We start from the raw sequence: 14,552 nt of genomic DNA on the forward strand, positions 1-14,552 counted from the left end.
GGAAGGGATGGGAAGGGTAAACAAAGGAGGAGGCTGCAATGCTTGGTAAGAAATGTACGCATTATCCTGCCCATGCAATTGTAACCCCTCTGTACAGTTTGTTCACAAATAAAATAAAATAAAATTAAAAAAAAAAACATGAATACAACAGAAATGGAGGGACAAAGGGTAAACAAATGCAGCAATGGTACTCACTAGGCATTATATTGAAAATGAACTATACAACTTGTAGGGGGAATGGGAGGGAAAAACTAGGAGTAAGAGAAGGGAAGAAATTGTCTAAAAAGATATACTTATGCCAGGTGCCAGTGGCTCACACCTATAATTCTAGCTACTCAAGAGTCTGAGACCTGAGGATCATGGTTCCGAGCCAGCCTGGACACAAAAGTCCCCATGAAACTCTGACCTCCAATTAACCACTCAAAATCCAGAAGTAGAGCTGTGATAGGATAGCTTTGAGAATAAGAGCTCTGGGAAAGCACCCACGTCCTGAGTACAAGCCCCATGACTTACAAAAAAAAAGAAAAAGAAATGCACTTGTTACCTGAGTTATCTAACTGTAACCTCTATGTACATCACCTTTAAAATAACAATAAGCCGGGCACTGGTGGCTCACACTTGTAATTCTAGCTACTCAGAAGGCTGAGATCTGAGGATCATGGCTCAAAGCCAGCCTGGGCAGGAAAATCCATGAGACTCTCATCTCCAAATAACCACCAGAAAACCAGAAGTGGCGCTGTGACTCAAGTGGTAGAGCACTCACCTTAAACTGAAAAGCTCAGAGACAGCAACTAGGGCCAGAGTTCAAGCCCCAGGACTGACAAAAATAAATAAATAAAATAAAATAAAATAATTTTAAAAATTTAAATGTGAGTGCAAACCAACTTATTGCTTTCACAATAAGTGAAAGGATTAATCAACATGCCTGGGTTGTGTATGAGATACACAACCCAGGCATGTTGATTAATCCTTTGAAAATGAAGATTTAGCCAGGTCGTGTGGCTCACTCCTGTAATCCTAGCTACTTAGGAGGCTAGAACTGAGGATCATGGCTCAAAGTCAGCCTAGGCAGCAAAGTCTGTGAGACTCTTATCTCCAATTAACCACAAGAAAATCGGAAGTGGCACTGTGGCTCAAAGTGGTAGAGCACTAGCTTTGAGCACAAAAGCTCAAGGACAGCACCAAGGCCCTGAGTTCAAGCCCCACAACTGAAAAAAAAAATGAAGATATTCAGGCAGGCACCACTGGCTCATGCCTGTAATCCTAACTACTGAGGAGGCTGAGATTTGATGATCATAGTTTGAAGCCAGCCCAGGCAGGAAAGTCCATAAGACTCATCTCCAATTCACCAGTAAAAAGCTAGAAGTAGAACTGTAGCTCAAGTAGTAGAGTGCTAGCCTTGAGCACAAACGCTCAGGGACTGTACCCAGGCCCTAGTTCAAGCCCTTGCACTGGTACCAATTTTTTTTAAAAGAAGATGTTGGCCAAGCATTGGTGGCTCACACCTATAATACTAGCTACTCAAGAGGCTGAGATCTGATGATCATGGTTCAAAGCCAGCCCCGGCAAGAAAGTCCGTGAGACTCTATCTCCAATAAACCACTCAGAAAACCGGAAATGGCACAGTGGCTCAAGTGGTACAGCACTCGCCTTGAGCTGAAGAGCTGAGGGACAGCGCCCAGGCCCAGAGTTCAAGCTCCATGACCAACAAAAAGAAAAAGAAAAAAAGTATGAGACAGCAGCAAGGCTCTGATAAGAGTTCAAGCCCCATTATCTGCACAAAAAAAGTGATTGCTAGAAATTGCACTCAGTTTAGGTCTGATGAGGACAAACTAGAAAAAAGTTCCCATCTGTCTTTCCAGTGGGCATAGAATGTTAATAGATCTTATTCTAGCTCTGGGCTACAAGCTGCACTGTTAATGGCTACCAGGAGGACATGACCATATAGACAATTGTGCCTCAGCCCCACAATGAGCATGCCAAGGTCCCAGCTCAGCCTGAGGGCACCAAGAGGTGCCCTACTGATGTGCTCCCTCTCCTTGAGGGTTTTCCCTGAATGGATGTAGCTGCAGCCTTGATACAGATCTAGAGTAAGTTGAGTATACGTCCAAAAAGCCAATTCTGTCAGGTCTCAAGGGTCATGTTCATCTCTGTCCCTAGGAACAAAGGGAGAGGTAGAGGAAGAGAAGGAAGAAGAGGGGGCTGCTCCAGCCTGGTCATACTCACTCGCTTACGTTCACTGCTCACCATGCTACTCTTGATGTGGTTGTCATAGTCTTGGAAGAGCTGGTGATAAGCCATCTGCAACTGGGCCAGCTTCCGCCTATAAAAAAAGGAGATGTCTCTGGAGAGACCACCTTGTCCTAGCCTACCTAGAGCTTGCCTAGACAAGCTCTACCCTCTGGCTTCTTGTTCCATAACAGAACTAGAATAGGGGCCTCTAGGGGTACCGAAATTATGAGACAGGCTTTGAATTACTGCAACTGACTAGGTTGCTAAATTGTTCCTATCATTTTTTCCTTTAACCTTTTAAAATGTTTAGAAGGGCTGAGGTATAACTCAGTAGTAGAATACTTGCCCAGAGCATGCACAAGGCATGCACAAAGCCCTAGGCCCACGTATATAATCATGTATAAGTATCCTGTACTCGTCAAAAATGTCAACTACAGCTGAAGGCATGGCTCCACAGATCCCCTTCCTTGCAAGCATGAGGACCAGAACTCAAACCCCAAATACCACCAAAAAGAAAAGCACAAAGGCAAGAAAATTGTTCTGGATTAAAGGAAACTCAAAAGACATGCCAAGAAAAGAAATTTGGACTGCTGGTAGCTCACACCTGTAATCTTAACTACTAAGAAGGCTGTGATCTTAGGATCCTGGTTTAAAAAACAGCACAGGAAGGAAAGTTCATGAGACTCTTATCTCCTATTAACCACTTAAAAGCTGGAAGTGGAGCTGTGGCTCAAGTTGTAAAGCACTAGACTTGCACACAAAATCTCAGGGACAGAGACCAGGTCCTGAATACAATCCCCATAAGCATGTGACTTTAAACATGTTACTTAACCTCAATGTAAATTAAGCACTTACACAGTGAATAATAAGGACATAGTGGGCCAAAAGCTTGGTGCTCTCTGACCTGCTTTGAAAATAAAGTATCTTGAAATAGGGCAGAAAAGAATATGTGCAGGATATCTAGTGAGCTCTGAAGGTAGACTAGATCATAAATAGTACTCTCATCTCAAAGATAAACGGTTTGAATACAATAACAGTCAACTCTACCATTAGCAACACTAAAGAAAAGAGCCAGCCCTCACCCACAGCCAGTCCCTACAAGGATTTGAAAAACCATGGGCCCTTTGGCATCTCCCAGTCACCCTTCCCATAGACTCACTTCTCCTCTGAGGCAGCCTGGCGCTCCATGCGCAGGGCAGCCTCCATGCTCTGGCTCTGCATCCGCAGCTGGTCCACCTGTACGCTGTGCTGCTGCTGCAGAGCCTCCCGCTCGCTCTCCAGCTGCCTGGCCTGCTCGCTGGCTGCCCGCGCCCTGGTACGGGAGGAAGAACACACTGAGGAGACTACAAGCAGGGTAGCACAGGCTAAGGGGTCAGGTTATGAACATCTGTGACTACAAGCTGAGCTCAGGTGACAGAGCGGAGGCAGGGAGCCAGCTGGAAGACGGCAGATAAGGCGTTCCACCTAAAATGTTTTTGCTTCAGTGGGGCTCATCAGGCAATGGAAGATAGACAGTAAGGAAACCTGAAAATCAAGGGGAAAAAGAGCCAAGAAGAGGGTGAGGAGCCTGCCCTCTGAGCTGCTTGCTGCAATTAGGTGAAAAGAGACACAGGGAATGCCGAAGCCGGAAGCAAGAACAGTCTCAGTGGGGGGATGATGAGAGAGACTTGTAGAAGCAGGCTTGTAGAAGGGGGCTAGTACTGAGTTCAAGGGTGGACTAAGGTTTGACCCCAGCTCACAGCTCAGCTGGAGTCCTTGGCACTTTTGTTGAAGCCCACTTGGCACAGTTGGGTCATAGGGACTTGAGGGGCAGGACATGCCTTGGCAGGGAATACTGTCACTGTAAAAGCACAGGTTATTTCACCATGATCACCCCCTCCCCCCAAAATCTCCTGACTAGCCCATCGCTCTCTATGGCTCCCTTAGTCTCCAATTTCCAGAATCTAGCCACATCATCTTGCTGCTCTGACACGTTCCACAACCCTGCTGCAGGAGCAATGAATTTCCAAGTGGTCCTGGGGTAGTCTGTGAGGACAGGTCATCCCCACTCTGCAAAGGCAGGCTTGGGCTCTTGGGTTAGGGTTAGGGCCCTCCCCACTTCTGCTTTTGCTCACATTGCTCCCCTACCCACTCTGAGCCCAACCACACTCCCCTCCTTTATGCCAGAAAGCAACCCTGATAACAGCCCTACATACCTATAGCCTCTGACCACCTACTGCTCTACGAGGGGCTTCCCTCATCTGTGTGAATGGCAGCAGCAGGGCACTATGAAAGTCACAGTGGCATAGAATTCCACCAGAAAGAATGACACTGCCCCATTTCTTAGGAAAAGGAAAGACTTGGAAAAAAAATTATATTAAGTGAAGTAAGCCAGGCCCAAAGAAGCATAGGTCCCATGGTTTCCCTTATTTGCAAAATCTAGTATATGTATGAGTCAAGCAGAAAAGGATAAAAGCTATGTACATATGACCATATAAGATGATGCTAAGCAAAAAGAACCCTAAGATAGGGACACAAGAGGTTTTATCTTTCTTGATGTTGCTTTTAATATACTTATAATGTACTATGTGATTTTTTTGTTTCTTTTGTACGTTCTTCCCCCATGGTATAACCCCTGTTGTCACTGTATTTGATTCTAGTGCCCTGAATCTTTTTTTTTTTTTTTATCCGTCGTGGGGCTTGAACTCTGGGCTTGGGTGCTGTCCCTGCACTCTTCAGCTCAAGGCGAGCACTCTACCACTTGAGCCACAGCGCCACTTCCAGTTTTCTAGTGGTTTACTGGAGTTAAGAGTCTCATGGACTTTCCTGCCCAGGCTGGCTTTGAATCAGGATCCTCAGATCTCAGCCTCCTGAGTAGCTAGGATTACAGGCATGAGCCACCAGTGCCCAGTTTGCCATGCATCTTGTATACACATTTTTCTAATTTGGGGAAGGTACGGGAAATAACAAAATGCTGAAATAAGGATACAGGATGACTCATTGTAACAATGAGATGTACAAGACACTATGTTGAAAATGAACTTTACAACTTGGGGCGGGGGAAGAGTTGGAGAGGTGAGCAGGGAAAGGATGGTAGGGGATAAACAAAGGAGGGAGTAACAAAGCTTGATAGGAAATGTACTCATTACCTTACTCATGTAACTGTAACCCCTCTGTACAGTATCTTTACAATTAAAAATGTATATTGAATAAAAAATTCATTTAAAAAAGAAAAGAAAATCACAATGGCGCCAGGTGCCAGTGGCTCACACCTGTAATCCTAGCTACTCAGGAGGCTGATATCTGAGGATCACAGTTCAAAGCCAGCCCAGGCAGGAAAGTCCAGGAGACTCTTATCTCCAATTAATCACCAGAAAACCAGAAGTGGTGCTGTGGCTCAAGTGGTAGAGCACTTGCCTTGAGTTGAAGAGCTCAGGGACAGTGCCCAGGGCCAGAGTTCAAGCCCCATGACTGACAAAAAGAAAAAAAAATCACAACAGCATCCCTGACCTTTCACCCAATGATCCCACTTATGGCAACCAAAACTGCTTTGCAAAAGAGTAAGTAACAGGCCTTAAGCCACACATCTGCAAAGTGGGCCCTGGGCTGCTATAAGTTCCCTGTGCTGCTTCTGACACTCTCCCTGTCTGAATTGTTCGTACAGTGAAGCCTACACAGAGAACCTGCTTGTTTTCCTACAAGTCAGGAATGTTGGTATGTGCCTGGCAGAAGGCACTAATGAGCATTCCCAACAGATATGCAAGGTGCTGAGTCTTAGTAGATAAGGTATCCCTAATGCAGAAACAGTCTGTGTGGACAAGTACACAACAAAAAAAGAGAATTATAGAGCAATCTCTTTGATAAACATAGACCCAAAAGTTCTCAATAAAATACTTGCAAACCAAATTAAATAAAACATTAAAAAGGTCAGCCAGAACCAAGCACGGGTGGTTCATATCTATAATTCTAGCTACTATGGAGGCTATGATCTGAGAAAGGAGTTTAAGAGCTATCCCAAGCTGGCAAATCCCTGAGACTCTCATCCTTGATTAGGCAATAAAAAGCTAGAGTGGAAGTATGTCTCAAGTGGTAGAGTACTAATGTCAAGCAAACGAGCCAATTGAGAGCAAGAGGCTTGAACTTCAAGACCCAGCACACATGCATGCATAAATTAATTAATTAAAATAAAAGGATTAGCTGGGAAGAGTTGCTTAAAAGTCTGTAATACTAGCTATCTGGAGGTAGAGCTCAGGGGACTGAAGTTAAGGCCAACTAGGAAAAAACAGTTCAAGAGACAGAATCTTGGTCAATGGCTGGGAGTAGTGGCACCCAACTGTCATCCCAACCAATTCCGTGTGACACAGGAAGCACAAATAGGAGGATCAAAGCCAAGAGTTTCTCAGGCATAAAGCAAGGTTCTACTTCAAAAATAATGTAGGCTGAGAATGTGGCTTAGTGGCAGAGTGCTTACCTAGCATCCATGAAACGCTGGGTTCCATTCCTCAGTACCACATAAACAGAAAAGGCCAGAAGTGGCACTGTGGCTCAAGTGGTAGTGTGCTAGCCTTGAGCAAAAGAGGCTCAGAGACAGTGCCCAGGCCCTGAGTTCATGCCCCAGGATTGGCAAAATAAATAAATGAAAATAAAAAATAATTAAAATAGTCAGGCACTGGTGGCTCACACCTGTAATTTTAGCTACTCAGGAGGTTGCAATCTTGAGGATTGTGGTTTGAAGCCAGCCCAGGCAAGAAAGTGTGTGACACTCTTATCTCCAATTAACTACAAAAAAGCTAAGAGGTGAGTTGTGGCTCAAGTGGAAGAGCACTAGCCTTGAGCCAAAAAGATCAGGGACAACACCCAGGCCCTGAGTTCAAGTCCCAGGACTAGCACCAAAAAATAATAATGTAAAAAGAAGTTGGAGGCATGGTTCAAGTGGGAGAGCACCTTCCTAGCAAGCACAAGGCCACAGTTTCAGTCCCTATTACTGCCAAAAACAATAACATATACCATGATCAAGTTGGCTGTAAGCGAGGTCGGTTCAATATATGTAAATCAATAAACATAATACATCAACACAATCAAAAACATCACATGATCATCTCAGCTGCCACAGAAAAAGACCTTTGAAAAAATTCAACACCCTTTTATGATTAAAAACTCTGAAGAAACTAGGATTAAAAGAAATGTACATGAACATAATAAAGGTATAAATGACAAATTTATAAGCAACATCATATTGAACAGGGAAAAACTTAAATCAGCCAGGTGCCAGTGGCTCACACCTATAATCCCAGCTACTCAGGAGGCTGAGATCTGAGGATCACAGTTCAAATCCAGCCTGGGCAGGAAAGTCTGTGAGACATCTCCAATTAACCACCAGAAAACTGGAAGTAGTGCTGTGGCTCAAAGTAGTAGAATGCTAGCCTTTTGTGAAAAAGCTCAGGGGCAGCACCTAGGCCCCAAGACCAAAAAAAAAAAAAAAAAAACCATTTCCTCTGAAGTCAGAAACAAGACAATGGTGTCTAATCCTCCACTCATATTCAATAAAGTACTATAATTCCTAGCCAGAGTAATAAAGCAAAGAAACAAGGATTCAAATGGAGGAGTTAAATTATCCCTATTTGCAAATTATAGGATCCAATATTTAAAAGGCCTCATGCTTTCACTGAGCTTTTTCAGCCAAGATATCCAACAACCCATGAACTGATAAAATATGGTGAACATATACATACAGATCATGGAATATTACCCATAAAGAAAAATAACACTGGCACCACTGGCTAACGTCTATAATCCTAGCTACTCAGGAGGCTGAGATCCTGAGATCTGTGGATCGTATTTCAAAGCCATCCCAGGCAGGAATGTCCACGAGACTTTTATCTCAAAGTAACCACCAGAAAACTAGAAGAGATGCTGTGGCTCAAAGTGGTAGAGCACTAGCCTTGAGTGGAAAAGCTCAGGGACAGTGCCTAAGCCCTGAGTTCAAGCCCCATGGCCAACAAAAAAAAATGTCATGGCACTTGCAAGAAAGTAGAACTGGAGATCATCATATTCAATGAAACAAGCTAAGCTATGTATATGTAGACACATGTATGTGTGCACATGCATGCGCACGCATCAAATTGTATAGAATTTGATTGTAACTATAGCATTGTTTTCAAGGGGGATGAACAGGAAGAGGGTGGAAATAGAATAATGGAGAATGAATAATATCTATGTATGAAAAAAATGGCTTAAGTGGGAGATATTGTTCTCTGTGCTCCTTAACAGGCAAGACAACCTTCTCCAGTCTTTACTAGAGTACCCATTGGACAAACCTAAGTCTTACATGTGGCTTTAGGGTTCCCTAAAATGTCTCCTAACGAAATAACCCAATCTCCAGCAGAGTCAGAGAACCTGGTGACAAGAGCTGGGACCCAGGTCCTCAATGATTAGGTTAGAACTCTTCCAACCAACCCTGAAAACACCAGTGTACATGCAGTAACTGCTTCCATCCTCTCAGAGAAAAATCCATGGAGCCTTCTTGGAGCTTCCATGGCAGGCATTCCTTCCCCACTCACCTGCCCTCCAAAGCCTGGAGTTCTTTGGTAGCAGCCTCCAGGCGACTCTGGCTCTCCTGGAGCTCCCCCAGTAATGATGTCACCTGGGCTTTCACAGAAGCCTTGTCGTCAGCCATCTGCTGCAGAAGGAAAGGTCACTTCCTGTCAGTGCTGCTGTCTCCCCAGCTGCCCATTTCTAGCCTGCAAGCAACTGGGACAGATGTGCCCTGAGGGTTTCTTGTCTGCATTCATCAACCCCAAACCCAAGTACCCCAGGGCCTCGGGAGCCCAATGGCCACTTGACCTTCCCCAGTCACCTACCTCAACTGTCACTGCTGGCTGAGATGCATATCCTAGTCTCCACTCACTGCCTCCTCTCCCAAGGCTGCTGCCTGATCCAGCAGGACAATTTGAGCAATGGAAGAAGACTAAGTCCCAATTACCCATACCCCTAGGCTCCCTCCTCATCTTTTTGTTGTTGTTGGTCATGGGGCTTGAACACTGGGCCTGGGCACTGTCCCTCAGCTCTTCAGCTCAAGGCTAGAGCTCTACCACTTGAGCCATGGCACCACTTCTGGCTTTTTCTGCTCATGTGGTGCTCAAGAATTGAACCCAGGGCCTCGTGCATGCAAGGCAAGCACTCTACCACTGAGCCACCTTCCCAACCCCTCCTTCCTCATCTTTGTGGATAGGGGAACACAAGGCCCCTAAGAAACCTAGGAGCAGGGGCTGGGAAGGTGGCTCAGTGGTAGAGCGCTTGTCTTGCATGCCTGAGGCCCTGGGTTCGATTCCTCAGCACCACATAAGAAAAAAGAAAAAAGCCAGAAGTGGTGCTGTGGCTCAAGTGATAGAGTGCTAGCCTTGAGCTGAAGAGCTGAGGGACAGAGCCCAGGCCCGGAGTTCAGGCCCCAAGACTGGACCCCCCCAAAAAAAGAAACCCAGGAGCATAGAGATGCCTAAGGACTTCTGCAGTGGCTGACAGCTCAGCCACTGACTGGTCACTAGACCTAAAAAAGTGGAACTAACATATCATGTAGCAGGGGCACCATCACTGTATACCTCTTAGCCTCTAAACTCAGTGAAGAGGGAGTGGTACTGTGGCTCAGGTGGCAGAACACTAACCTTGAGCTGAAGAGCTGAGGGACAGTGCCCAGGCCCCGAGTTCAAGCCCCATGACCAACACAAAATACTCAGTGAAGAAAAATACAGGCCTAGCCTATACACCTAGGGACAAGGGAAACAGGTTTCTCAGAGCAAGAATGAATACTAAATCTTTTCCTTTTGCATATGCTGGTCCTGAGACTTGAACTCAGGGCCTGGGTTCTGTCCCTAAGCTTTGTTTGCTAAAGGCTAGTGCTCTATCACTTGAGCCACAGCTCTACTTCCAGCTTTTTTTTTTTTAGTACTTTATTGAAGATAAGAGTCTCACAGACTTTTTGCCTGGTCTGGCTTAGAACTGCAATCCTCAGATCTCAGCTTCCTGAGTAGCCAGGATTAATGAGCACCCAGCCTAAATCTTTTAATTTCTGAGAATTGCAAAATGTTCTATTCAACCCTAAACTAAGAGATCGGATCAAACTTTAACATGGCTACAAGCAGCCTAAGTAAATTCCTCAAAAGTTCTAGGCCCCGCCCAATTCCTATTTGTAAATGCTCAAATGCTTAAAAAAATGCTCAGGGCTATTAAGATATAAACTTGCTGACCTGCTAGGCACCAGTGGCTCACGCCTGTAATCCTAGCTGCTCAGGAAGCTGAGATCTGAGGATTGCAGTTCAAAGGCAGCCCAGGCAGGAAAGTCCATGAGACTCTTATCTCCAATTAACCATCAGAAAACCAGAAGTGGTACTGTGGTTCAAGTGGTAGAGCGCCCACCTTGAGCTGAAGAGCACAGGGACAGCACCCAGGCCCAGAGTTCAAGCCCCACAGCCAACAAAAAAAAGGAATAGACCTGAGACCTCACATAGGCCCTTGACCTTTCCTGAAGCATTTACTGAGAAGACTGTCAGTTGTGAACACTTCCTGTCTGCATTTCTCCTACACTCCAATTGCCTCTGTCTCAAGGACCTGAGAGTTATTCCTTTGAAATAGAAATCATCAAGAAGGATCCCACAGTCGTAAGAGGATACAATCCTGCCAGGCATAAGTGACTCACACCTAAAATCCTAGCTACTCAGGAGGCTGAAATCTGAGGATCAAAATTCAAAAGCCAGTCCAGGCAGAAAAATCTTATATCCAGTTAACCACCCAAAAAGGCTAAAGTGGGCATGACATTGTCCAAAAAGAAATACACTCATTACCTCACTTAAGTAACTAACCCCTCTGTACATCATCTTTATAATAGCAATAAAAATAGTAAATACAAGGAAAAAAGTAAAAAATTATATATATTTTATATATATATTTTAAAGGCTGGAGTTGTGACTCAAGTAGTAGAACCCTAGCACAAAAGCTCAGGGGCAGTGCCCAGGCCATGAGTTCAAGCTACAGAACAGGCACGAAAAGGGGATAGAATTCTGCCAGGCTCTGGTGGCTCATACTTATAATCCTAGCTACTCAGGAGACTGAGAATCTGAGGATTTGGTTTGAAGCCAGCCTAGGCAGGAAAATCTGTGAGACTCTTACCTCAAATTAACTAGCAAAATGCTGGAAGTGGAGCTGTGGCTCAAGTAATAGCCAGTCTTGAGTGAAAAAGCCAAGTAAGAGTGTGAGCACGGGGCTGGGAAGTTGGCTCAGTGGTAGAGCGCTTGCTTTGCATGTTTGAGGCCCTGGGTTCGATTCCTCAGCACCACATAAACAAAAAGAAAAAAGCCGGAAGTGGCGTTATGGCTCAAGTGGTAGAGCGCTAGCCTTGAGCTGAGGGACAGCGTCCAGGCCCAGAGTTCAGGCCCACGACTGGACCAAAAAAAAAAAGAGTGTGAGGCACTAGCTGGGCGCTGATGGCTCACAGCTGTAATCCTAGCTACTCAGGAGGCTGAGAACTGGCTGAAAGCCAGCCCAGACAGGAAAGTCTATGAGACTCTCATCTCCAATAAACCTCCAGAAAACCAGAAGTGGCACTGTAGTTCAAGTGGTAGAGCACTCGCCTTGAGCTATAGAGCTCAGGGCCAGTACCAGGCCCAGAGTTCAAAAGCCCCACAACCAACAACAACAACAAAAAAAAGAGCGTGAGGCTCTGAGATCAAGCCCCAGTATCAGCACAAAAAAAGAAGATAGAATCCTAACTTTGATTCATGCTACCTGGGAGACATAATAGCCTCATCATACTGATAGTGACACCCTTTGTCACCTTTCACTTGAGTTCCTGCCCCTGCTCCACTCCCTCTCTCCTTCTATTTATTTACTTTGTTTTTGGGGTACTAGAGATTAAACTCAGGTCCTCATGATTGAGAGGCAAGTACTTTACCATGTCAGCCATGCCATCTAGTGCTTTTGCTTTTAGTTTGCTTTTCAGACAGGGTGTCACACTTTTGCTCAGGCTGACCTTAGACCACGCTGTTCCTACCTCCATCTCTGGAGAAGCTAAGACCATGGGAGTGTACAAACATACAGTTTGTCCCATATAGTTGGAGCTCTACCACTTAAGCCATACCTCCACTTCCACAGCTTATTTTGAGTAACTTCTGCCCAGACTGGACTCAAACCAAGATTCTTCTACCTCCACTTCTGAGTAGTTCAGATTCTAGGTATATGCCACCACACCCAACTTATTTTTTATTTTTGGTGGTACTCCAGGCCTCATGAATGCTGAGCACATGTTCTATTACTGAGCTGTACCCAGGCGCCTGTTGTCCCTTCAAAACATCCAGTCACCTCTGTAGATCAGTATAGAGTTTCATTACAGGCACTGGTGGCTCATGCCTGTAATCCTAACTACTTGGGAGGCTCAGATCCGAGGATCATGGTTGGAAACCAACCCAGGCAGAAAGTCTGTGAGACTCTTATCTCCAATTAAGCACCAAAAAAAAAGTGAAGCTGCACCTCAAATGTTAAGAGTACTAGCCCTTGAGCATAAAAGCTCAGAGATAGGGAGGGCAAAACTGGAGAGCAAGGAAAGAGGTACCATTACACTGACTTATGTAACTGTAACCCCTCTGTACATCACCTTTATAATAACATTTTTTTAATTTTTTGAGCTCAGGAGCAGCACTTCACCCTGAGTTTAAGCCCTAGAACTGGAACACATACACACAGAAGTACAGCTTCAGTTCTTTTCCTACTGTCACAGTCATTAGTTATTGAACAAAATCTGTTTTTGCAGTTTTTAACAAATATCCACCTTTGTTTACATTTGACACTAGTGTCCTTATAAAAACAGGCGAAGAATCACCTAGGTAGAAAACCACATGACAACAGAGGCTAAGACGAGAGATGCAATTACTAGCCAATGAGTGCCAAGAACTGCTGGAAGCTACCAGACATTGGGAAGAGAGCCTTGAATAGTTTCTCTCTCACGTCCCACAGAAGGAACTCACCCTAATCGCACCTTGATCTTGGCTCTCTAGCCTTAAGAAATGGGGGACAATACATCTGTTGTTTAAGCACCCCAGTATGTGGTACTTTGTTTTGGCAGCCCTAACAAACTCACGCACCTAACCAAATGGCAAATAAACATTAAACAAGGCACTCCCAGCAGTCAGGCACATTGGCCCCTCAGTCCCACAGTGCACATCTTGACTCCAGGGCCAAGAACCCAACTGGGTCAAGTCCTCTCCGCTCCTCCCTACTTCATCCTCCCAGACAGCACAAGCCCTGCTCAATTACTGTTGCCAAGGTCCTGAGACCAGCTGAACCACAAAGGCCCTGAAACACGTCCTCAGCACACACTAGGTATGCCATCCTTTGGGAACAGTATAGCCCAGGGACAACTCACAGGCCTTGAGGCCACATCCTCCACCCCTCAAGGCAGATCTGGGTCCTCGCCTGGTTCCCCAAAAATCCTCGTCAAATCCTGCCTGAGGAGAGTGTTGTGTTCATGTTTACCTGGGGCCTGGAGCCCTGCCAGGTACTCTGTACTGGTGTTATGATACAGGTGGGGGCCTTGGAGCACATGGTATCCCGGACCCCAGTGCCCTGGTGAGTTTCCAGACTTATGGTACTATACACACTGCCCCACACCACTGATAGCACAAGCACCACTTCCTGGGAGGCACCGGAATCTTGCGCGCGTGGCCTCTCCTCACCCCTGCCCTAAGGAGCTGGTACTTTGGCTGATCTTAACCTGCATCCTTTCACTGTCATGAACTGAATGGTGATCCTCTGTGGGTGAGTCTCCCAGAGAAGCAAGCCTGAGGATGCTCTGAGAGACCTGTGACCTCAGGCTTTGTGGGAATAATAGTTTCTCTGTAGTTTTCCAACCACACATGGGTGAAAGCCCCTGCCCGACCCACCAGCTACCTGTTGGCATCTCTTCAGCTGCTCAACTTCCTGCATGGCCTGCTCCCTCTGTCTCCTTAGGTTAAGCTTCTCCAGGCTCAGTTTCTCCACCAGCTTCCTGGCTTCCTGAAATTTGCACATGAGGAACTCCTTCTCCTCCCTCTGGCTGACCTGGAAATGGAGCAGCTGATCACAGCGCTCCCGCAGCATCTGGTTGCTCTGACGGATGGCATCTGGGGACACAGGAGACAACAAAGAGGTAAGTCCTGGCAGCCAGGCAGCCTGGCCCACTAGCTACTGTGTAGGTCCATCCAAGCCTAAGGCTCATGAGGTCCAAAGCCCAAAGCTGGCCCACCATCATAAAACTTGGGTCCTCTCCCCAAGATAAATGGCTTCTCAACACTCTTTATTTCTTTTTTTTTTTTTTT

At 45.7% G+C, this 14,552-nt stretch overlaps 1 protein-coding gene across 5 annotated transcripts in view; it reads right to left on the minus strand.

Annotated features, from left to right (window-relative positions):
• Positions 1 to 14,552, minus strand: part of Ikbkg (inhibitor of kappa light polypeptide gene enhancer in B-cells, kinase gamma) — a 26,165-nt gene that overhangs the window by 4,289 nt on the left and 7,324 nt on the right. The window contains exons 3-6 of one of the 5 annotated variants that reach the window (XM_013035371.1): positions 14,146 to 14,357; positions 8,772 to 8,887; positions 3,392 to 3,544; positions 2,248 to 2,323 (exon numbers count right to left, since the gene is read on the minus strand). In XM_013035371.1, the coding sequence (XP_012890825.1) occupies positions 2,248 to 2,323; positions 3,392 to 3,544; positions 8,772 to 8,887; positions 14,146 to 14,357 (557 nt within the window). Of the gene's footprint in view, positions 1 to 2,226; positions 2,324 to 3,391; positions 3,545 to 8,771; positions 8,891 to 14,145; positions 14,358 to 14,552 lie in introns of all 5 variants that reach the window. The other 4 variants (XM_013035369.1, XM_013035370.1, XM_013035368.1 and 1 more) reach the window with 4 other exon arrangements.

This window comes from Dipodomys ordii, unplaced genomic scaffold, assembly GCF_000151885.1.
Source record: "Dipodomys ordii isolate 6190 unplaced genomic scaffold, Dord_2.0 Scaffold209, whole genome shotgun sequence".
NCBI classification, from domain to species: Eukaryota; Metazoa; Chordata; class Mammalia; order Rodentia; family Heteromyidae; genus Dipodomys; species Dipodomys ordii.